Source organism: Corythoichthys intestinalis, chromosome 1 (genome assembly GCF_030265065.1).
Source record: "Corythoichthys intestinalis isolate RoL2023-P3 chromosome 1, ASM3026506v1, whole genome shotgun sequence".
NCBI classification, from domain to species: Eukaryota; Metazoa; Chordata; class Actinopteri; order Syngnathiformes; family Syngnathidae; genus Corythoichthys; species Corythoichthys intestinalis.
The window spans coordinates 6,310,702-6,336,280 of record NC_080395.1 but is presented as its reverse complement, the minus strand read 5'-3'; the positions used below and the strand labels follow the sequence as shown (position 1 = coordinate 6,336,280).

Below are 25,579 nucleotides of genomic sequence, written 5' to 3'. Positions count from 1 at the left end.
TCAAATTTTCAAGTGGCAGAACTTGCACAATTGGTGGTTGACCAAATACTTATTTGCCCCACTGTATTCTAGCCTGACTTGGTCTTTCCAAGTAGACCGCAGTTTTAAAATGCATATATAACTGTGGATTAGGAATAATCATTTAAATTGAAAAGACCTCACGTGCAGCCACGATCTTGATCTTAAAACGCCGCACGTCGGAGTACAAGTCGGAGTACAAATTGAGGCTAAGCCACAGAAATGTCAACAATGTATTTGACAAAGAGAGCGGAAAATGATGGACGTAACACAAGCAATTTTCCACGGGTAGCAAAATGTGATGGGACACCGGGAAGGTCGTCCGATAGCCGCCGACACTGCTGCTGGGGTTCGGCTCTTTCTGTTGTCGTTGTTGTCGTAAAAGAAACTCTTCCATTTTCCTGGATTGTCTTATGTCGGCGTCGTATTTGTCGACAGGCTGTCATTGTGGTTTTGGGTGTGGGATTTTTCCTTCTACTGTATTTAGACTGTGCGCTCGCTCATGTATCTTACGCTTTTGCCTAGTGGTTCTTAACCTGGGGGTTCGGTGAGTAAGCCTATGGGTCTGGCAGACGTTAAGACACACAGGTTTCCATTTTCAAGCGCTAATTAAAGGCAAAGTCATTTTCGCTGAGGTTTTGGACTGCTTTGCCCCCAATTTATTCCATTTCTCTCAACTGCTAGTCCTCTATCTGAAAGGAGGAGAAACTGGACGCTTAGCTCAAATTTACAACTCGAGGTGTGACAATATATCGAAATGGCGATGTTTCGAGAAATCAGGGCACTAAGGGACACAAAAGTAGTACAGTGGCATCTCCACTTACGATTTTAATTGGTTTTAGAAGTTTCATAACTGCAAAATTCTGTAAGTAGAGACGTTTTTTCAATGCCCTAAGCCCCCCAAAATTCAAACATAAATCTTTAATAATGCATCAAAACCTGTAACAAGTGCATGTTACAATATAAGCCAATTGTATGCCTGGAAGATGCTAGGCAATAACCAGTGACAATAAGTGCAGTGTATGACAAAAGTGAGTACACCCCTCACATTTCTGCAGATACATGCGAAAAGACAGACTCGGCCGCGTCTGGGCAGCGTTAGTAAACAGCCGCCATCTTAAAGCAGTAGAGCGCTAAGTGCTAATTAAGAGCGCTAAGTGCTAATAAATAAGATTAACGTTATTGTCGCTACTAGCTCACGTAACGTTAGCCCTGTGGAGGGCTAGGTTTCAATTAATTATGACCACTGTCGATGCGTGGCTAACTTGTCTTACATACAGGCTTTAACATAACATAGCATTGAGGAGTGATGAGGGTGTAAAATAAAAACTTAATCATGCTAACTATCAATTTTAGCTCAGTAGTCATTGCTGGATAAAACACCAAGTAGCACTGGTCCCTAATGTGCTCCAATACAGCCTGTAGCATACATTTATTTTGAACACTGCAAAAACTCAAAATCTTATCAGGACTTACAGTTTAGACTAACTTAAAACTTAACTAGAACTTAAAAATGGCTTGACACAAGAGAATTTCAATTGAAACACGTGGGAAAAAAAACTAACTTTTAAGTGATGTGTGTTATCAAGCGTAACGGCATTTTTAGGTAAGATATATATATATATATATATATATATATATTTTAATCTAAAAGTTTTTTGAGTGAAAGCAGTGAATTAGTCTTTTTTTTTTTTTAATTCTAGTTACATCTGAGATGCAATTGTTGGCTGTTTTCAACAATATACAATGATATCTCAGCTCATGAACGCTTAAGCTCACGAACAAGCCTCAAGAACATTACATTCGCGAGCATATAGTCTCTGCTGACGAACTAGTTTTCGGCGGACGAACCAAACCACGCGGTCGAACAGCGCCACGAGAAGCTGACGCACGCCCACGGCGTCCCAGTTCGTCCCCTCCCTTTTGTTGAGTGCGGACGTGGTTTGTGTTTGATAGACATTTCGGACCATATTGAGTGTACTTTTGCTATTTTGGGACCGGAAAAGAGTTACCTACAGTCATTATGGAAGGTGACTCGTGTTACCAATTCGCCCTCGACTGGTAATTGGCGGTGCTTTCAGCTTCCCACCGTAGTGAGAAGTGGACCGGCGAGTCACGTTGGCTCGTTGTCGTCGCTTGTCTTCGGTTCGCCCGATTTCCTCTCCAGAAAGGTGGCGGCGTGCATACAAACATCCAGAGGCGTCGGATGGCTTTTTGTGGGCACTTTTATTAACAACTAAAAGCATGTGTGGGACACAGCGCTGGAGTCTATGCTAACTGCGCACTTTGCCGGTAACACTCTCCTTCCAAACAGTAACTCCCTCCCTCCCTCCCTCCTCCCATTCCATTCCATCAAGCCATCAACTACCATCACAAAGGTAAATAAAACGACTTTATTCTACAGTACAGTTTATTTCTTTAATTATAATACAATAGCACATTTATTATACATAAAATAAGGTATATTTTTGTGTAGTTTTAAGGCTTATTTAGTAGAAAATTATGTTTTATGGGGACCTGGGAACGGATTATTCTCATTTTAATGGTTTCTTATGGGAAATAAATGTTCGGAAGACGAACTTTTCGCCTTACACACACTTTCTGGGAACCAATTATGTTCGTGAGCTGAGGTATCACTGTACATCGAAAATAAAGACATTGATTGACTGAAAATGGTTCAAGATTAGATGAAATGTCTTGTTTTGTCATGTATATTTATAATTGCTCTTCACCTAAAAATATATTTGTTTTATCCGATTACTCGATTAATCGATAGAATTTTCAGTCGATTACTCGATTACTAAAATATTCGATAGCTGCAGCCCTAGTTATTACCGCCGTTGACGCGATAAATTTGACAGCCCTACTTTAAGCCAAAACTAAAGACTCTGGATGAGTGTAAGACATTTTGTCTGTAACGTTAAATACAATTAGAAAACGATTTAATAAAAAAATATATATATATACTGTATATATAAATAAAAAAAGAATGTTTTTTTTGCCGATTCCGATACTTGGAAAATGACGTGGTTGGACCCGATCGATCGGCATCTTTAATTGTTATAATCATTTGTTTCAGATGTACTGTAATTATTTTCTGTATAAAAATTCATTTGGTCTTTTGGTGTCTTTTTTTTCCAACTTGAGTCTTTAAAAAGAAGGGGTCAGGGGCGTCTTTTATTCGGGCCAATACGGTAATAGAGTTAACAGGAAAGGACTGAAATGGCCCCAAATCAACAGGAAGTGACCCAATGTCAACAGGAGTGGACACCGAAATGCCTCAAATTAAACAGAAAGTGACTCAATCTGAAAATGTGACCTGGAAATGCCCCAAATCAACATGAAGTGACACGGTATCAACAGGAAGTGATTCAATTTGAACTGAAAGCGAACCAGTAATGCGTCAAATCAACAGGAAGTGACCTGGAAGTGACCCGTTATCAACAGGAAGTGACCTGGAAGTCACCCGTTATCAACAGGAAGTGACCCATTATCAACTGGTAGTGACACCGAAAGGCCTCAAATCAACAGGAAGTTACTCAAAATGAAAATGTGACCTGGAAATGCCCCAAATCGACAGGAAGTGACACGATATCAACAGGAAGTGATTCAATTTGAACTGGAAGCGAACCAGTAATGCCCCAAAATAAACAAGAAATGACCAGATATCTACAGGAAGTTCGAGATCCCTCAAAAATCAACAGGAAGCATCCCGGAAAGCCATTCATATCAACAGGAAGTGACCCAAAATGGACAGGAAGTGACCTGTAAATTGCCCCAAATCAACAGGAAGAGGTTCCCATTTACCCCTAACATCTATTTAGCTATCTATCTATCCTGAGGGAAGTTGTAGCGCTTTGAAATAACTGCTCCAGTCAGTGAGAGTGACCTCTAGAGGCCAAACTGAGCAATGACAGTCGTGTCAGCCGACGGTACCCATTGAAGAAAAGATGGATAGAAATGATGCCAGTGCTCAGTAAGAGGAAGGCCGGCCGGCTGGCTTGCTAACCTCTTGAAATATTGATTTGACGCGGAGAGGGGGCGTGGCAAAAGCTGCAGGTTGTCCCCGCTGTTGCTGGGGAAACGGAGCAGAGCGAGTGAGCGGCTGTCCGGGCGCTGTCGACGCCTTTCTTGCTGCTGCTTGTCACATAGAATGAGGAGGAAGAAAAGGAAGGCTCCTCGGAGGTAAAAATGGACGCCGCGTGTAGGCGAGTAAGGGGGGCCGTCTACCCCTTTTGTTCCCGTGACCGTATCGGGTGAACATCTGTTAGGCTAAGCGTGCTAGCAACAGGGGGCTTGCGGGCTTCAACCCTCTCTGCCTTGTATCTAGAGACGATGCTGCCTTGACCTAGGAGCTCAATTGACCCGCACAGCAAATGTTTTTAATCAATTGTGGCGTTGCTGTTTCAAAGCCATCTAAGCTTTTTGCTAACCAATTGGGATCCATGTGGATAGGGCCTTACCCTTTTGGTCGCGACCCACTTTTCCAGGACAACAAAAACTATTGTTCCAAGACAGGCTTTACAGGGCATTAATTGCATGCCAGAGCTACCATCTATAATATACAGTATAATATATATATATATATATGTATAATATTCTGTTTTTTTGTTTTGTTTGTTTTTTTCAATGGCGTTTCTTCCCAGCTAAAACCCACAATGGAGGCTATTTCGTTTGACACCCCAAAATTGACCTTTCACCTCAAATGTGTGTTTGTTGAAGGGAAAAAAAGCCATTTCAAAACACTACTTGTCCTACAATTTTTGTCCAAATCAGATCATTTAAAATACACAATATAACGATGTATACAGTTTTTGCCAAAAATTTCCCTATTTATTTGTTATGGCCAAAATTTCCCATTCATTTCTATGGCACATCAACATTCATTCAATCCTTTAGATTTCCAATCCAGCAAAAATTTACATTGGCACATCCAAAAATCACCAGGAAGTGACTGGTTATGAACCTGAAGAAACCCTGAAATGTCCCCATATCAACAGGAAGAGACCCATTATGAACAACAGGGGACCCTGAAAGCCTCCCAATATCAACAGAAAGTGACCCATTATGGACAGGAAATAACCCGACGTTAACAGGAAGTGCCCTGATGTCAACAAAAAGTGACTAGGAAGTGACCCAATGTCAACAGGAAGTGACCCCAAAATTCCCCCGAATCAACAGCAAAGGACCTGATATCATTAGGAAGTGACCCAATATGAAAAGCAAGGACCTCTCTCTGATATGCCCACAAATCAACAGGAAGTGACCCAGAAATCAACAGGGCGTTACCAAAAAATCCCCCCAAATCAAAGGAAGTGACCCCTAAATGCCGCATATAAACAGGAAATGAACCGATATCAACAGGAAGTGACCCGATAGCAACAGAAAGTTACCAGATAGCAGGAAGTCACCCCAAAATCCCCCACATCAACAGGAAGTGACCCGATAACGACGGCAAGTGACCAGGAAATGTCCTCAAATCAACAGGAAGTGACCCGATGTCAACCAGGAAATTCACTTAAATGTTACCTGAAATCAACAGGAAGTGATCGATAAATGCCCACAAATCAACAGGAAGTGACCCAGAAATCAACGGGACGTTACCATGAAATGCCCCATATCAAAGGAAGTCACCCCCAAATGCCGCAAATAAATAGGAAGTGACCCGACATCAACAGGAAGTGACCCGATATCAACAGGAAGTGATCCAGTAGCAACAGAAAGTTACCCGATTTCAGGAAGTCACCTCAAAATCCCCTCCGAATCAACAGGAAGTGACCAGAAAATGCCCCCACATCAACAGGAAGTGACCCGATATCGACGGCAAGTGACCAGGAAATGTCCCCAAATCAACAGGAAGTGACCCGATGTCAACCAGGAAATTCCCTTAAATTTTACCTGAACTCAACAGGAAGTGACCCATAAATGCCCACAAATCAAAGGAAGTGACCCCTAAATGCCGCAAATAAATAGGAAATGACCCGACATCAACAGGAAGTGACCCGATGTCAACAGGAAGTGATCCAATAGCAACAGAAAGTTACCCGATTTCAGGAAGTCACCCCAAAATCCCTCCGAATCAACAGAAAGTGACCAGGAAATGCCCCGACATCAACAGGAAGTGACCGATATCAACGGCAAGTGACCAGGAAATGTCCCCAAATCAACAGGAAGTGACCCAATATCAACGGCAAGTGACCAGGAAATTCCCTTTAAATTCTACTTGAAATCAACAGGAAGTGACCCATAAATGACCCAAAATCAACAGGAAGTGACCCGATATCAACAGGAAGTAACCCAATTTCAGGAAGTCACCCCAAAATCCCTCTGAATCAACAGGAAGTGACCAGGAAATGCCCCCACATCAACAGGAAGTGACCCGATATCAACAAAGTGACCAGGAAGTGACCCAATATCAACAGGAAGTGACCAGATAGCAACAGAAAGTTACTCGATATCAGGAAGTCACCCCAAAATCCCTCCGAATCAACAGGAAGTGACCAGAAAATGCCCCCACATCAACAGGAAGTGACCCGATATCGACGGCAAGTGACCAGGAAATGTCCCCAAATCAACAGGAAGTGACCCGATGTCAACCAGGAAATTCCCTTAAATTTTACCTGAACTCAACAGGAAGTGACCCATAAATGCCCACAAATCAAAGGAAGTGACCCCTAAATGCCGCAAATAAATAGGAAATGACCCGACATCAACAGGAAGTGACCCGATGTCAACAGGAAGTGATCCAATAGCAACAGAAAGTTACCCGATTTCAGGAAGTCACCCCAAAATCCCTCCGAATCAACAGGAAGTGACCAGGAAATGCCCCGACATCAACAGGAAGTGACCGATATCGACGGCAAGTGACCAGGAAATGTCCCCAAATCAACAGGAAGTGACCCAATATCAACGGCAAGTGACCAGGAAATTCCCTTCAAATTCTACTTGAAATCAACAGGAAGTGACCCATAAATGACCCAAAATCAACAAGAAGTGACCCGATATCAACAGGAAGTTACCCAATTTCAGGAAGTCACCCCAAAATCCCTCTGAATCAACAGGAAGTGACCAGGAAATGCCCCCACATCAACAGGAAGTGACCCGATATCAACAAAGTGACCAGGAAGTGACCCAATATCAACAGGAAGTGACCAGATAGCAACAGAAAGTTACCCGATATCAGGAAGTCACCCCAAAATCCCTCCGAATCAACAGGAAGTCACCAGGAAATGCCACCACATCAGCAGGAAGTGACCCGATTTCAACGGGATGTTACCAGGAAATTCCCCTTAGATTTAACATGAAATTAACAGGAAGTGACCCATAAATGCCCCAAAATCAACAGCAAGTGACCCGATATCAACAGAAAGTGACCAGGAAGTGACCTGATATCAACAGGAAGTCCTCTAATATCAGGAAGTGACCCCAAATCCCTCCAAATAAACAGGAAGTGACACTAAAATGACCCCAAATCAACAGGAAATGACCTGATATCAATAGGAAGTGACCCTGAAATGCCCCCAAAACAAGAGGAATTGATCTAATGTCTACAGGAAGTGACCCCTATGTGCCTCAAAATCACAGGAAGTGACCCAAAGTCTACAGGAAGTGACCTGGAAGCGATCATTTCTGTAAGTCACTTCTTGTTGATATTGGGTCATTTTCTGTTCATTTTGGGGCAGGACTTTCGAGCGTACGGAAACTTGGGCCGAGTCGGGTGGATCTGTCTGAAGTGTCCCCTCCCCCGCAGGTGGTGCGGAAGCCTTTGAGAGGGTGACGGGGGTCATGCTGGGACCCCGAAAGACGTGGGACCTCAGCCACTCCCCCTGTCTGCAGGACCTGTGGAAAAGCGACATTTCCTTGGATGGTGCGTGCTTGCTTTTCTTCTTCTTTTCTTCACTTCCTGTTGATTTTGGGTCACTTCCTGTTGACTTTTACGGACATTTACGGGTCGCCACCTGTTAATTTTTGAGGCATTTCCAATTCACTTCCTGTTGACTTTGGGGCATTTCCGGTTCACTTCCTGGGGATTTGGGGTTACTACCTGTTGATTTTGGGGTATTTCCGGTTCACTTCTTCTGTACTTTGGGGTCACTTCCTGTTGATTTTGGGGCATTTCCAGGTCACTTCCTGTTGATTTTGCAGTATTTCTATTTCACTTCCTGTCAAATTTGGGTCACTTCTTGTTGATTTTGGTGCATTTCCAGGTCACTTCCTTATCGATTTGGCTCACTTCCTGTTGATTTAAGGGCATTTCTAGGTCACTTCCATTCCAATTTAGGTCACTTCCTGTTCAATCTGGGGCATTCATGGGTCGCATCTTGTTGATTTTGGGGTATTTCCAGATCACAGGTTTTTGGGGCACTTCCTGGTTACTTCCTGTTGATTTTTGCTGGATTTCCAAGTCACTTCCTGTCCAATTTGGCTCACTTCTTGATGATTTTGGGGCATTTCCTGGTCACCTCCTGTTCAATTCCGGTCACTTTCCAATGTGGAGCATTTCCAGGTCACCTTTCAATTTGGGCCACTTCCTGTTGATTTTGGGGCATTTCCAGGTCACTTCCATTCCAATTTGAGTCACTTCCTGTTCAATTTGGGGCATTCATGGGTCACATCTAGTTGATTTTGGTGTATTTCTAAGTCACATGTTTTTGGGGCATTTCCAGGTCACTTCCTTTCCAAGTTGGGTCACGTCCTGTTGATTTTGAGGCATTTGAGTCACTTCCTGTTAACCTTTGGACATTTCCTGGTCACTTCCTGTTGATTTTGGGTCACTTCCTCTTGACTTTCAAAGATTTCTAGGTCACCAACTGTTGATTTTGGGGGCAATTCTGATCATATCCTGTTTATTGTGGGGTATTTCTGGGTCACTTCCTGTTGACTTGGGTTTACTACCTTTTGATTTTGGGGTATTTCTGGTTCACTTCCTGTGTAATTTGGAGTTACGTCCTGTTGATTTTGGGGCATTTCGGGGTCACGTCCAGTTGATTTTGGGGTCACTTCCTGTTGATTTTGGGGCATTTCAGGTTCATTTTCTGTTGATTTTTGAGGTCACTTCCTGTTGATTTTGAGGTCACTTCCTGTTAAGGTTTGGGCATTTCCTGGTCAGTTCCTGTTGAGTTTGGGTCACTTCCTCTTGACTTTTGAAGATTTCTGGGTCACCAACTGTTGATTTTGGGGCAATTCTGATAATATCCTGTTTAATGTGGGGTATTTCCGGGTCACTTCCTGTTGATTTGGGGTTACTAGCTGTTGATTTCTGGGTATTTCTGGTTCACTTCCTGTGTACTTTGGGGTAACGTCCTGTTGATTTTGAGATCACTTCCTGTTAACTTTTGGACATTTCCGGGTCACCACCTGTTGATTTTAGGGTCACTTCCTGTAGAGTTTGGGGCATTTCGGGGTCACTTCCTGTTGATTTGGGGGTAATTTCTTATTGACTTTTGGACATTTCCGGGTCACGACCTGTTATTTTTGGAGTCACTTCCTGTTAACGATTGGACATTTCTGGTCCGCCTTCTGTTTATTTTGGGGCATCTCTGATTCACTTACTGTTGAGTTTAGGGTCACTTCCTGTTGATTTGGGTCACTTCCTGTTAACTTTGGGTCACTTCCTAATGACTTTAGGACATTTCCACCCACCTGTTTATTTTGGGGCATTTCTGGTTCACTTCCTGTTGATTTGGGGTCACTTCCTGTTAACCTTTGGACATTTCCTGGTCACTTCCTGTTGACTTTAGGACATTTCCACCCACCTGTTGATTTTGGGGCATTTCTGGTTCACTTCCTGTTGATTTTGAGATCAGTTCCTGTTAGCTTTTGGACATTTCCGGGTCGCCACCTGTTGATTTTGGGGTCACTTCCTGTAGAGTTTGGGGCATTTCGGGGTCACTTCCTGTTGATTTGGGGGTAATTTCTTATTGACTTTTGGACATTTCCGGGTCAGGACCTGTTATTTTTGGAGTCACTTCCTGTAAACGATTGGACATTTCTGGTCCGCCTTCTGTTTATTTTGGGGCATCTCTGATTCACTTACTGTTGATTTTAGGGTCACTTCCTGTTGATTTGGGTCACTTCCTGTTAACTTTGGGTCAGTTCCTAATGACTTTAGGACATTTCCACCCACCTGTTTATTTTGGGGCATTTCTGGTTCACTTCCTGTTGATTTAGGGTCACTTCCTGTTAACCTTTGGACATTTCCTGGTCACTTCCTGTTGATTTTGGGTCACTTCCTCTTGACTTTTGAAGATTTCTGGGTCACCACCTGTTGATTTTGGGGCAATCCGGATTTATATCCTGTTTATTGTAGGGTATTACCGGGTCACTTCCTGTTGACTTGGGGTTACTACCTGTTTATTGTAGGGTATTTCTGGTTCACTTCCTGTGTACTTTGGGTCACGTCCTGTTGAGTTTGGGGCATTTCTAGTTCACTTCCTGTTGATTTTGGGTCATTTCAGGTTCACTTTCTGTTGATTTTTGGGGTCACTTCTTGTTGATTTTGGGGCATTTCAGGTTCGCTTCCTGTTGATTTTGAGGTCACTTCCTATTAACCTTTGGACATTTCCTGGTCACTTCTCGTTGATTTTGGGTCACTTCCTCTTGACTTTTGAAGATTTCTGGGTAACCACCTGTTGATTTTGGGACAATCCTGATTCATATCCTGTTTATTGTAGGGTATTTTAAGGTCACTTCCTGTTGACTTGGGGTTACTACCTGTTTATTGTAGGGTATTTCTGGTTCACTTCCTGTTGATTTTGAGATCACTTCCTGTTAGCTTTTGGACATTTCCGGGTCACCACCTGTTGATTTTGGGGCATTTCTGGGTCACTTCCTGTAGATTTTGGGGCATTTCCAGTTCACGTCCTGTTTATTGTGAGGCATTTCGGGTCACTTTCTGTTGATCTGGGTCACTTCCTGTTGATTTGGGTCACTTCCTGTTGACTTTGGGTCGGTTCCTATTGACTTTAGGACATTTCCACCCACCTGTTTATTTGAGGGCATTTCTGGTTCACTTCCTGTTGATTTGGGGTCACTTCCTGTTAACCTTTGGACATTTCATGGTCGTTTTCTGTTGACTTTCGAAGATTTCTGGGTCACCAACTGTTTATTTTGGGGGATTTCTGGTTCAATTCCTGTTGATTTTTGGCGTCGCTTCCTGTTGGCATTTGGACATTTCCGGTTCGCTTCCTGTTGCTTTCCGGGTCACTTTCTGTTGACTTTCGGACATTTCCGGTTCACTTCCTGTTTGCTGCTGGATTTCATTTCTACAAAACAATATTAAACTAGTACTTTACTGTTAATTTTTAGTTGTTTTACCTAGTTGTTTGAGTTAGCGAGCAGTCAGCAGAGGAAGATGACGACCTCTCGTGAGCTAAACGCACACGCCATAAACTTTCACGTTGTTTGCGCGACGCGGGCGTGAACGGGCTAAGCGTTTCTCAGCCGTCAAGAATTCTAACCTGATTAGAACGCGCCGATCGGCTTAGAGATTAGCCACGTACTTTTCAGCGCTCGACTCGCGACCGTGTGCGCACATGACACGTAAGTTGTCAAAAGTAGCGCTACTCTAATGGTGTATATTTGATGGCAGTTAAATTGGACGCCTATTGTTGTTAATTGTGGGCAATTTTCCAAGGAAATTTTAGGGTACTTAGTGGGTCACTTTATGGGGATTTTGGGTCGTTTTTAGATCTGGATTCGCGTTTTGGACCATTTTCTGTTGAATTAGGGAACTTTCTGTTTATTGGCCACTCTATAGGGGCATTTACGGGTCACTTTCTGTGGAAATTGAGGCCTTCCTGGGTCGCTTCCTGTTCATCTATGGGCAATTTTTGGGTAAAAAAAAAAGGATTTTTTTTTTTTTTTTTTTTTTTTGCCAGATTGCCGGAATAACGCCAGCTGAACGATCGGACCCGTGCTGGCTCAGCTCCAACAGCTCGGGCCGGCAAAATCCCGACATCTCGGCCAAACTCCGCACATTCACCTTAGTCTTAACCCTTGTAGTGACTCCAATTTTGAAAGCTGGAAAAAGGCTTTGAAACACAAGTTGACAATTTATTATGAGTCGACAGCAATCACCTAGAAAGGCAAAACAGCAACAGACCCAGGCGAGGAGGCAGACTGGTTTCAGGGTGGCCATATCACAAGTCAGAAAAAGATTCCCGAGAAAAAATGACCGCGAGGTTGATGTCTGATAATGACCAGCCGTGACCTGGGGGCATTTACAGGTCACTTCTGTTGTTATTAGGGGCTTCCCGGGTCATTTCCTGTTCATTTTGGGGCTGTTTTTTGGCCAAAAATAATGAAGTTGGTTCTCTTTTCAGTTCCAGGGTCACAATTTGGACCATTTCCTGTTGGATTAGGGCACTTCCTGTTTATCAGCCAAGACCTGGTGGCATTTGCGGGTCACTTTCTGTGGATATTAGGGCTTTCCAGGGTCACTTCCTGTTCATTTTGGGGCAACGTTTTGGTAAAAAATAATGAGGTTTGGTCCCTTTCAGTTCTGGAGTCACATTTTGGACCATTTCCCTTGGGATTAGGTCACTTCCTGTTTATCGTCCACCTCCTGGGGGCATTCACGGGTCAATTTCTGTGGATATTAGGGGCTTTCCGGGTCACTTCCTGTTCATTTTAGGGCAATTTTTTGGGGTAAAAAAATAATGACGTTTGTTCCCTTTTTAACTCCAGGGTCACATTTTAGACCATTTCCTGTTGGATTAAGTCACTTCCTGTTTATTGGCCACTTCCTGTGGGCATTACCGGGTCACTTTTTGTTGAGATTAGGGCCTTCCCGGGCCACTTCCTGTTCATTTTGGTGCTATTTTTTGGCCAAAAATAATGAAGTTGGTTCTCTTTTCAGTTCCAGTTTCACATTTTGGACCATTTCCTTTTGGATTAGGGCACTTACTGTTTATCAACCAAGACCTGGGGGCATTTGCGGGTCACTTTCTGTGGATATTAGGGCTTTCCAGGGGCACTTCCTGTTCATTTTGGGGCAATGTTTTGGTAAAAAATAATTAGGTTTGGTCCCTTTCAGTTCTGGAGTCACATTTTGGACCATTTCCTGTGGGATTAGGCCACTTCCTGTTTATCGGCCACTTCCTGGGGGCATGTAGGATTTTCTGTGGATATTAGGTGCTTTCCAGGTCACTTCCTGTTCATTTTGTGGCAATTTCTTGGGTAAAAAAATAATGACGTTTGTTACCTTTTTAACTCCAGGGTCACATTTTAGACCATTTCCTGTTGGATTGAGTCACTTCCTGTTTATTGGCCACTTCCTGTGGGCATTACCAGGTCACTTTTTGTTGAGATTAGGGCCTTCTTGGGTAACTTCCTGTTCATCTAGGGGCAATTTTTGGGTAAAAAATAATGAGGTTGGGTCCCTTTTGATTCCCGGGGTCAGGTTTTTGACCATTTCTTGTTGGATTAGGTAAGTTCCTGTTTACCCGCCAGTTCCTGGTGGGCATTTACGGGTCTATTTCTGTGGATATTAGGGGCTTCCTGGTTCACTTCCTGTTTATCCAGGGGCATTTTTTTTGGTCAGTAATAATGAGGGCGCCCTTTTCAGTTTGAGGGTCACATGTTAGACCATTTCCTATTGGATTAGGTCACTATTTGTTTATCGGCCACTTCCTGGGGGCATTTATGGGTCACTTACAGTTGATATCGGGGCTTTCATGGGTCACTTTTTCTTCATTTTGAGGCAATTTTTTGGTAAGGTTTGCTCCTTTTTCATTTCCAGAGTCGTGTTTTGACCATTTCTTCTCAGATTAGGTCACTTCCTGTTTATCGTTGAAGGAATCTGAGCTTTAAGCCAGACTGCTGAAATCAAGCCAGCCGAACCGCCGAACCCGCGCTGGCACAGCTCCAGCGACCCGGGCCGGCGGGACCCCGACAACCCTTCCAAAAGGCTAAACTCCGCGTGTTCACCTTAATCTTAACCCCTTGTACTGACTCCTGATATGAACAGGATGTGACCCGGAAATCAACGCGAAGTCCTCCAATATCAGGAAGTGACCCAAAATCCCTGAAATGACCTGATATCAATAGGAAGTGACCCTGAAATGCCCCCAAAACAAGAGGAATTGATCTGATATCTACAGGAAGTGACCCCTGTGTGCCTCAAAATCACAGGAAGTGACCCGAAGTCTACAGGAAGTGACCTGGAAGTGACCCAATAAGAACAGGAAGTGACCTGGAAATCAACGGGAAGTTACCATAAAATCCCCTAAAATCAACAGGATGTGACCCAATGTTCCAGCCATAACAGCAAAGCTAACCTCGCGACATTTCCAGGTCTCCACTTGTTTATTTTGGGGCATTTCTGGTTCACTTCCTGTTGATTTGGAGTCACTTCCTGATGATTTTGGGCATTTCTGATTCACTTCCTTTTGATTTTAGGGTCACTTTCGGACATTTCCAGGTCCCTACCTGTTTATTATGGGGGATTTCTGGTTCAATTCCTGTTGATTTTTGGCATTGTTTCCTTTTGACATTTGGGCGTTTCCAGTTCGCTTCCTTTTGCTTTCCGGGTCAAACTCCGCGCGTTCACCCTTATCTTAAACCCTTGCACTGACTCCATTTTGAAAGCTGGTAAAAGCCTTCGATGCAAAGGTAGACAGTGATCAAACGGTAAGGCAAACAGAAAATGGACTCAGGCGAGGATTCAGGGTCACCATATCACATGTCAACAAAAGGTTCCCGAGAAAAATGACAATGCTTCGTTAAACGTTGTCTTTTGAAGGGTCTTTCGGGGCAGGCCGTGGGCACAAAGAAGGGTGTGTTTATGCGTTGTTTAGGATTATTGTCTGTTTGTGGATTGGACAGGAGGATTCGGGAGTTACTGGTGTCAGGACAACTAAGGTTGTGTATTTTGCCACCTCAGTGTGAAAGGAGCGCTTGGAGTCTTATCAGTCGTGTTATCATTTGGATATCGGGCGTTCTGCGGTGTTCCTTGTGTTGGGACAGGGCGTCCCGCCATTTGTTCTGGACTGTTTTTGTTTTCAGAAATTGGTGAGTGTGTTCATTTGCCGTAATGTGTCAAACGCATTTGTGTCTGTAGCCAGCACTCTGGAATTCCTGATGAGCGAAGGGGAGGACGACGCCTCCTTCCTGTCTCTGCCCAGCCCTGCCTTCTCGCGGCGATCCCCGCCCAGCCAGTCGGACGTGCCCGGGCCGCTGCCGTTGCAGCTCACCCAGGTTAGCGTTCTGTTACCATATTGTGGTTATTCTGTCCGCAATGTGTGTGTGTGTGTGTGTGAGTACACAAATCATCAGATACCACCGTAAGTTATTACTTTTAACCACAAATGCAAACAAAATGAAATATACACATTCAGCCAAGCACCAACAGGGGGCGCAAAACACCATAAACACAGGCAGGCATACCAGTAGCGCGACAAAAATGAGGATCAACCGATCTGCCAGTATATACGGTACTCTTGTCTGTGTGTTCCGGTGCAGACGCCCCAAGACCAAGCCTGCCGCCTTCAGGCTTTCCTCGACCCGGTAGAAGAAAACGACGGACGTCGGCGGCAGCACACCGTGGAGGAGCGGACAGCGGCGCCAGGTGAGTTTAACTCACCTTCAGGTTAGGGTCCCGTAAGCCGACCTGGTTCACGACTGAAGCCGCTGCCTCGGTACGGCGACGATATCGGGGACTCAATTCTGACTGATGGTCAACCTACCCAAGATGGCTGCCAGCGACGCACATTGCCATGAAAAAAAATAGCGCCTTTGATGATAGATTTGTGGCGTCCAATCATCCTTTTGCTGTCAATTTCTATGAGTTAACTAGTTATTGTCAAAAACATGTTTTGGCCATAATTGTCCATAAACGTACCCGATCATTTCTAATAGGCAAATTTGACCCCCAAAGCCCCAAAAATTAACAGGTGACCCTGAATTGTCCCCCTAAACCAACAGGAAGTGACCAGCTACCAAAGAGAAGCAACCTGCTAGCAATGGGAAGTGACGCAATATCAACAGGAAGTGACCCTTAAATGCCCCATAACCAATAGGAATTGACCCCAAAATACCCCCAAATCAACAGGAAGTGACACAATATCAACAGGAAGTTACTCCAAAATGCCCCCAAACTAACAAGTGACCCGCTATCAACAGGAAGTGACCCCGAAATTCCCCCAAACCAATAGGAAGTGATCTGCTATCAACAGGAAGTGACCCGAAACCCCCCATAACCAATAGGAAGTGACCCTAAAATGCCACAAAATCAACAGGAAGTGGTACAATATTAATAGGAAGTGACCACAAAATGCCGTCAAACAAATAGGTAGTGATCCCTACCTTGAAATGCCCCCTAAATCAACGGGAAGTTACCCGCTATAAACAGAAAGTGACCCTGAAATGCCTCCAAACCAATAGGAAGTGACACACTATCAACTGGAAATTACCCTAAGATGGCCCAAAATCAACAGGTGGTGCAATGTCAAGAGGAAGTGACCACAAAATGCCCTCAAACCAACAGGAAGTGACCCACTGTAAATAGGAAGTGACCCGCTACCAAAAGGACGTGACCTTGAAATGCCCCAAAATCAACAGGTGGTTCAATATTAATGGAAAGTGACCACACAATTCCACTAAACCAACAGGAATTGACCACAAAATGCCCCCACTACCAACAGGAAATCACCCACTATAAACAGGAAGTGACCTTGAAATGCCCCAAAATCAACAGGAAGTGACCTTTGAATGCTTCCAAATAAACAGGAAGTGACCCAGCAAGTACAGGAAGTGAACCCAAAATGCCCCCAAATCAATAGGAAGTGACATAGGAATACCTTAAAATCAACAGGAAGTGACCCACTATAAACAGGAAGTGACTGCAAAATGCCCCTGCCAAGAGGAAGTGACCCATTACATACAGGAAGTGACCTTTAAATGCCCCAATATTACCAGCTGGGGCAATATCAATGGAAAGTGACCACAAAATTCCCCTAATCCAACAAGTGACCCACTATAAACAGGAAGTGACCCACTACCAACTGGAAGTGACACTAAAATGCCCCAAAATCAACAGGAAGTGGTGCAAAATGAATGGGAAATGACCACAAAATGCCGTCAAACCATTAGGAAGTGACCCACAACCAACAGGAAGTGACCTCGAAATGCCTCAACAGGAAGTCACCTTGAAATGATCCCGACTCAACAGGAAGTGACGCAATATCAACAGGAAGTGACCCCAAAATACCTTCAAACAATAGGAAATGACCACTGTCAACAGGAAATGACTCTAAAATGTCCCAAAATCAATCAACAGGTCGCGCCACATCAAAAGGAAGTGACCGCAAAATGTCCCCAAACAAACAGGAAGTGACCCACTATAAATAGGAAGTGATCCGCTACCAACAGCAAGTGACCTTGAAATGCCCCAAAATCGACAGAAAATGGTGCAATATTAATATAAAGTGACCACAAAATACCATCAAACCAACAGGAAGTAACCTACTACCAATAGGAAGTGACCTTAAAATGCCCCAAAATCAACAGGTGGTGCAATATCAAGAGGAAGTGACCACAAAATGCCCACAAACCAATAGGAAGTGACCTGCTACCAACAGGAAGTAACCTTGAAATGCCTGTAATGTTGATTTTGGGGGTCACTTCGTTGTTACTGGGTCACTTCCTGTTTATCGGGGGTCATTTTTGGGTCACTTTCTCGTTAACTGTTCACCTCCTATTGATGTTAGTCATTTCGGGGTCACTTCCTGTTATGTTGAAGGTTTTGGGGTCATGGCTAGTTACTAAAGCATCACTTCCTGTTGAGTACAGGTCACTTCCTGTCAGTGGAATGACAATGAACAAGGCCCTTGGAAATGAATGGGAAATTTTGAAGGGGAAATTTTGCCCATTGGAAATGAATGGGAAATTTTGCCCATTGGAAATGAGTGGGAAATCTTGGCAGGACTGTTGTACGTTTTTGGCAAAAACTAATCGGTGTTGTCTTTGCGGGTCAGGCGCCACGGATAAAGAGCAGCTGAGCGCTCGCTTGCAGGTGGAGGAACCGGAGAAGAAGCTAGCGGAGCAAACACGGGAAGCGGAGAGACTTTGCTCGGCTTCGGTGAGCGACTGCGAAAATCCGCTAGAGCTCCTGAAAAAGGTGGTCGGCGTTCACCACGCATCGTCTCCCGCAGGGGGCGACGGACTTGGAGAAGCGCCTGGAGCTTCTGGAGGCGGAGAACATGAATCTCAAGCGACGGCTAACTTGTCAGGTCGCAGAGTCTACTGTTCTTAACTGGCCGAACCGTTACGCGCCAATGAACGTTCCCTCATGTAGTAATATCGGCTCCCCAGGAGGCGGAGTATCCTTACCGACAGAGAGACCGCCTCCCGGCGGAGGCGGACCACGGCGGGCGACCACGGAGTGCCGCGTCTACGCAGGTACATGCTAACCGCCTCTGTCGGAGGGAGCGACGCCGAGTTGTAATGACTATCTCTTCCCTTAGACGGCAGAGGAGGCGGAGTCCGGCGACGTTGAGTCTTCGCTTCGTGCGCAAAACCTTTTGCTCCAGGAGCAAGTTTGCGTGCAGCGCCACCTGCTGAGGGAGTTGGAGACGCAACTGCAGCAGTCGCAAAGGACGTGCGCTCAACTCAGGACGCAGGTACACGCGTTACGTTTATCCATTTAGCACTGACTCAAAATGGCCGTTGAGTGATAACGCCATCCTGATGGGCATATGTGATTTGGTCACGTCATCAAATAACTCCAAAACTACTGTTAACCCTTTATAAGGCGATGACAAATTTGGGGGATTAAAAAAAATAAATCAGGTCACTTCCTGTTGATTTTGGACAACTTCCAGGTCACTTCCTGTTGATTTTTGGGGCAATTTTAGGTCACTCCTTTTGAAATCAGGTCACTTCCTGATGGTTTTGAGCCATTTCCATGTCACTTTCTGTTGACATTGGGTACTTCCTGTTGATTTTGGGCCATTTCTGGGTCACTCTGTTGGTATCGGGTCACTTCCTGTTGATTTTGGGGAATTTCCGGGTCACTTCCTTTTGATACCAGGTCACTTCCTGTTGGGTTTGGGGCAGTTTTAGGTCACTTTCTTTTGAAATCAGGTCACTTCCTGATGGTTTTGAGCCATTTCCATGTCACTTTCTGTTGACATTGGGTACTTCCTGTTGATTTTGGGCCATTTCTGGGTCACTCTGTTGATATGGGGTCACTTCCTATTGATTTTGGGGAATTTCCGGGTCACTTCCTTTTGATATCAGGTCACTTCCTGTTGGTTTTGTGCCATTTCCATGTCACATTCTGTTGACATTGGGTACATCCTGTTGATTTAGGGGCATTTCCTGTTTTTTTTTTTTTTTTTTTTCATTTTGGGTCATTTTCATGTCACTTTCTGACATTGGGTACTTCCCGTTGATTTTGGGCCATTTCCAGGTCACTCTGTTGATGTTGGGTCACTTCCTATTGATTTTGGGGGATTTCCGGGTAACTTCCTTTTGATAAAAGGTCACTTCCTGTTGGTTTTGGGCAATTACTAGGTCATTTTCTATTGATATTGGTCACTTTCTGTTGGTTTGGGGGAATTTCCATTTCAATTCCTTTTTGATATTGGGTGACCTCCTGTTTTTTTATTTATTTATTTTTATTTTTATTTTGGGCCATTTCCAGGTCACTTCCTGTTGATTTTTGGGCCATTTCCAGGTTACTCTATTGATGTTGGGTCACTTCATATTGACTTTGGGGAATGTCTGGGTCACTTCCTTTTGATACCATGTCACTTCCTGTTGGTTTTGGGCCATTTCTAGGTCACTTCCTGTTGATTTTGGGGCATTTCCGGGTCACTTCCTTTTGATATCAGGTCACTTCCTGTTGTTTTTGGGCCATTTCCATGTCTCTCTGTTGATATTGGGTTTCTTCCTATTGACTTTGGGGCATTCTCGGGTCACTTCCTTTTGATACCAGGTCACTTCCTGTTGGTTTAGGGCCACATCTAGGTCGCTTTCTGTTGATATTGGTAACTTCCTGTTGATTTTGGGGCATTTCAGGGTCACTTCCTTTTGATACCAGGTCACTTCCTGTTGGTTTAGGGCCACATCTAGGTCACTTTCTGTTGATATTGGTCACTTCCTGTTGTTTTTGGGCCATTTCCATGTCACTTTCTGTTGACATTGGGTATTTTTTGTTGATTTTGGGGCATTTCTGTTTTTTAAAATTTGGGCCATTTCTAGGTCACTTCCTTCGATTGGGGGGCATTCCGGGTCACTACCTATTGATTTTTGGGACATTTCCGAGTCACTTCCTGGGATTTTTGGGACATTTCCGAGTCACTACCTGTAGATGTTGGGCCACTTCCTTTGGCATTGGGTACTTTCTGTTGATTTTGGGTCACTTCCTGTTGGTTTTAGGCCATTTCTAGGTCACTTTCTGTTGATTATTGCGTCACTTCCTATTGATTTTGGGTGCATTCCGGGTCACTTCCTTTTGATATAGGGGCACCTCCAAGTGATTTTGGGGAATTTCAAGGTCACTCTGATGCTATACGAGGCACTTGCTGTTGATTTTGGGTCACTTCCTGTTGATGTTGTGTCACTTCCTGTTTTTTATTATTATTTTGGGCCATTTCTAGGTCACTTTCTGTTGATACTGGGTCACTTCGTTACGATTTTGGGGCCGTTCCGGATCACTTTCTTTTGCCATTGGGTCACTTCCTGCTGGATTTGTGTTATTTGGGGATGACTTTCTGTTGACGTTGGGTCACTTCCTGTTTATTACTATTTTGGGCCATTTCTAGGTCACTTTCTGTTGATATTGGGTCACTTCCTGATGATTTTGTGGCCGTTCCGGATCACTTTCTTTTGCTATTGGGTCACTTCCTGTTGGATTTGTGGTAATTGGGGGTCACTTTCTGTCGATGTTGGGTCACTTCCTGTTTTTTTGTTGTTGTTGTTGTTTTTAAATTTGGGGCCATTTACAGGTCACTTCCCATTGATTTTGGGACATTTCCGGGTCACTTTCTGTTGACGTTGGGTAATTCCTGTTGATTTTTGGGACATTTAAAGGTCACTCTGTGGATATCGGGTCACTTCCTGTTGATTCTGGGACATTTCCGGGTCACTTCCTGTTGATTCTGGGCCACTTCCAGGTCACTTTCTGTTGACTTTGGGTACTTCTTGTTGGTTTGGGAACATTTCTGGGTCACCTTTAGTGTTGTCGGGTAGTTTCCTGTTGTTTCGGGGGCATTTCCGGGTCACTTCCTGTGAATTAGGGGGCATTTCCGGGTCACCTTTTGTTACCGTCAGGTCATTAGCTGTTGATTGTGTCCCTTTTAATATTAGGTGACTTCCTCTTGATTTCAATGTCACTTTCTCCTGATACGGAGTCATTTCCTGTTGATTCAAGGGCATTTCCGGGTCACTTCCTATTGATTTTGTGCCAATTCCGATCACTTTCTGTTGATACCTGGTCACTTCTTTTTGATTTGCAGGCATTTTAGGGTCACTTCCTGTTGATTTAGGGCATTTCAGGGACAGTTTGCTGGTTTTGGGCAAGCAACAATTTATGTTCATTTGTAAAGAAACAAAACAAACAAACCTTTAATTTTTACCACAAGCTAAAATGGAAAATATGATCCTTTTCAACGTATTTCTTTCAAATTTGATTAAACAACAAAAACCCAAGGGAAATATAAACACATATTGTCTTTAAATATGAACTGGAAATATTTCTGATTAGTCGAAGTGGCGTCATCACTCTCAATCTGTCTTCCCGTTTGAGGTGGCGCTGTACGACGGCGAAGCGGAGCGCGCCCGTAAGCGACTGGACGGCGAGCTGATGCGATTGAAGGAGGAGAAGGAACGCGTGGTGGAGGAGGCCTTCGTCAGGGCCGAGACCCAAATGGAGGCCGTGCGGGATAACCTGGCAGGTACCGGCCTTTTCTTGCTAAAGACCGCCAAAATAATGGCTTTAAAAAGGAAAAATAAAACCCCAATATTTCAATGTAAACAAAGCTACCATCACAACTTCTCCAGAAATTGTGATGGTAGCTTTGTTGTGATGGTTGGTATATCAGGTCACTTCCTGTTGATTTGGGGCTATTCTGGGATCACTTTTTTATATCGGGTCACTTCATACTGATTTGGAGGCATTTTAGGGTCACTTCCGGTTGATTTGGGGTAGTTCAGGGTCACGTCCTGTTGATTTGGGGTCACTTCCTATTTATTTTGGGTCACTTCCTGTTGATTTGGGGTATTTCCTCGTTTATGTTAGGTCACTTCCTGTTAATTCTGGGCAATTCAAGGTCACTTCCTGCTGATTTGGAGGCATCTTAGTCACTTCCTGTTGATTTGGGCTAATTCCTGGCTTATGTTGGGTCACTTCCTGTTGATTCTGGGCAATTCAAGGTCACTCCCTGATGATTTGGGGCCTTTAAGGGTCACATTGTTTATTGTTGATCACTTCCTGTTAATATTTCAGCACTTCCTGTTGATTTTGGGGCACTTTTGGGTTATTTCCTGTTCTATTGCGTCACTTCCTGTTGATTTGGAGGAATTTCCACATCACTCCCTTTTGATTTTGGGCATTTCAGGGTCACATTGTTTATTTTGGATCACTTCCTTTTAATATCTGATCACTTCCTGTTGATTTGGGGTGTTTCCTGGTTTATGTTAGGTCACTTCCTGTTGATTCTAGGCAATTCAAGGTCACTTCCTGTTGATTTGGGGGCTTTTTTGGGTCATTTCCTGTTATATTGGGTCACTTCCTGTTGATTTGGGGTATATCAGGGTCACGTTTATTTTGGATCACTTCCTGTTGTATTGGTCACTTCATGTGGGGTATTTCCGGGTCACTTCATGGTTATTTTGGGTCACTTCCTGTTGATTTGGAATATTTCCTGGTTTATGTTGGGTCACTTCCTATTGATTTGGAATATTTCCTGGTTTATGTTAGTTCACTTCCTGTTGATTCTGGGCAGTTCAAGGTCACTCTCTGTTGATTTGGGGCAGTTCAAGGTCACATTGTTTATTTTTGATCACTTCCTGTTAATATTTCATCACCTCCTGTTTATTTTGGGGCACTTTGGGGTCTTTTCCTGTTATATTGAGTCATTTCCTGTTGATTTGGAGGCATTTCTGGGTCACTTCCTGTTGATTTGGGGCATTTTGGGTCAATTCTTGTTGACAACCAACTAGGGGTGGGTGATATGGCCTTAAACACGTATCACGATAAATGGAGCAGATTTATCTCGATAACGATAAATGACGATAAAGTCGCCCAAGCGGACTGTTGTATAATTTGAAAATCTGAATCAATGCATGAAATACAGATTAACAGTTTCTTGTTGATTTAGTTACCAGCATTCAATTTGATATATTTAACAATTGTATATGCAGTCTAGACATTAGGTTTATAAAAATGTATTGTAAACAATAAGACTTCAAGTATGAGCATTTATAACAGCGTGTATGGCTTGAACGATGTACATTGTCAAAATCAATATGCCTGCGCAAACATGTCATTGTAACACAAATGACTTGCAGTTTGAGCAGTACACTTCAAAAAGACAATTTATTGTTAATGGCTGCTGTGACATAATTATTCAATACAAGTGTTTACTTTATGGTTTCAGGTTTTTTTTTTTCCCCCAGAGCATTTTTTAAATAAATGCACGCATACATGAACCCCTAAACAGACAGACAGACGCACATTAAAGCTATATTGATCTTCTGCAAATGAAACACTTCAGATTTTATGAAAGCAATAATGACACAGAATTAAGCACATACAGAAAAATAGCTGGGGCCATTTCTCGGTCATATTATTATGCTAAATGCTTTACCATCACAAAAGCTATCAGAGAAATCACACACAGTCAGATACAAAATAACGCGACATAGTAATTTCTAGATGCAGTCCGTGCCCAATCCACTCATTAAGTTCAGTCGTTTCGACAAGGTTAGAGCCGCTATCCGACTCCATCACGTTCATTTGTAGCGTTAGCCGCTAGCGTTAGCCTGTGTTCTGGCTACCAGTAGAAAGCACTGAAAGCACCATCTCCGGAAACTGTGAGAACAAGGGAGGACAGCGGGTGAAAGCCCGTCTGGATGCCACCAAGAGTCTATTAAATGTCGGGTGAAAGTTTGGCGAACCTCCCTTAAGCCACACTCCATCACGTTTTGCTTGTAGCATTAGCTGCTATCGTTAGCTTACCGGGCTTCTGTTTGATTGGCTTCCTGATAACCATGTGACTCCATACGTAAGCACACTGACTGCTTTCTTAAAGGGGAATGAACATAGACGAACAACACAGAGTCAAAGCGGGATGAGAAGACAATTTTATTGTTTTATTAACCCTTTAACACCGAACGTGTCGGCAGCGACGCGTTTACCCATGTCGTCTTAGAAGCTTCGTCACGCCGTAATTACGTCACCCACGTGTCGCTAGTTGGTCTCATTTGAAAGTACGGAAGTTGATGTCCACACCAGTTTTTATTTGAAGTCAATCGACCAAGAAAAACGGGAGATATTGTCATTTCAGTTTTATAGTTTTATTGCACTCATAAATATGCATTAAAACGCTGCATGGACCATGTATCTATCTCCATATTTCCATCATTTCTTGTCCTTTTTCAAAACCGAAAGAAGCACAAAAGACTACATATCCCAACAGTTGTTGTGATGTCAAGAAGGACGAACCGAATGTGGACAGTTGTTGGAAAAAAATAAATTTCCGAGCGAGGCGCCAACTAAGGAAAAGGAGGCATGCTGAAGCAAACAACGGCCAGTTTGAGCGAGCGACTTTGAAACGTGCAGAATGAATCTAAAACTAAGTTTAGCGCAAGCTAATGCATTATTTCATTAACTCAAGGAGGAAGGTGAGCCGTATTTGCCGTTGTTTTCCTGGGATGAGTCGGCGTTTCTACGAGTAGAAGTGACAGGCTGACAGCAGCGCGCAAACGGGACGGAGTAGGCTGTGTGACGTTGTGTGTGACGCAGCTCCGTGACCTGTTCATGCAGAAGCTTTATTGAGTTCGCAAAAAAAAAAAAAAAAAACTTTATTGGGTCGTATGCCAGAAAAATTTGAATTGAACTGAACTACTTGTCAATATTTTTTTAAATACTTTTTTTCAATGTTATATACATTTTTCTTCAAGGAAATTTTTATAAAGATAAGTGTTCGAGAAGCTTGGTTGCATGTACGTAAATACTTTAGATAAGGTGATGGGTATAATACCTAACTTCACAAAGAGATACCCTACAAACCCTTTTTGTGTTAGATGATGTATATATATTTTTTTCTCTCACTATTTTGCACTGTATATAACCCGTTTTGACCATAGTATGTGTAAAGGCCAAAAACGCCTATGACCATACTTGCTGTTTGTGTTGAATTGTCAAACATAAAACTATTCAATCTTATTTTTTTCTATTGAATGTTTATCCTAACAAGTAGAATAAATATTATCAGGCTTCAAAACGTTTGGTCGAGCATGTTTGGTTGTCAATGGGACATCAACATTACAAATTTTGAAAAAATATTTTGGGATTTTTTTGGCTTTTTGGGTCCAAAATGTGGATTATAATTGG

The 25,579-nt window shown here is 43.4% G+C and overlaps 1 protein-coding gene across 1 annotated transcript in view; it reads left to right on the top strand.

Moving 5' to 3' along the window:
* The first annotated feature begins 3,978 nt into the window (after positions 1-3,978).
* kifc3 (kinesin family member C3) overlaps positions 3,979-25,579 on the top strand; it is a 50,934-nt gene continuing 29,333 nt past the window's right edge. The window contains exons 1-10 of the mRNA XM_057843282.1: positions 3,979-3,994; positions 4,177-4,203; positions 7,769-7,885; positions 15,080-15,216; positions 15,481-15,586; positions 17,994-18,097; positions 18,171-18,248; positions 18,331-18,417; positions 18,483-18,638; positions 21,770-21,917. Of these exons, the coding sequence (XP_057699265.1) occupies positions 3,979-3,994; positions 4,177-4,203; positions 7,769-7,885; positions 15,080-15,216; positions 15,481-15,586; positions 17,994-18,097; positions 18,171-18,248; positions 18,331-18,417; positions 18,483-18,638; positions 21,770-21,917 (976 nt within the window). The remainder of the gene's footprint in view (positions 3,995-4,176; positions 4,204-7,768; positions 7,886-15,079; positions 15,217-15,480; positions 15,587-17,993; positions 18,098-18,170; positions 18,249-18,330; positions 18,418-18,482; positions 18,639-21,769; positions 21,918-25,579) is intronic.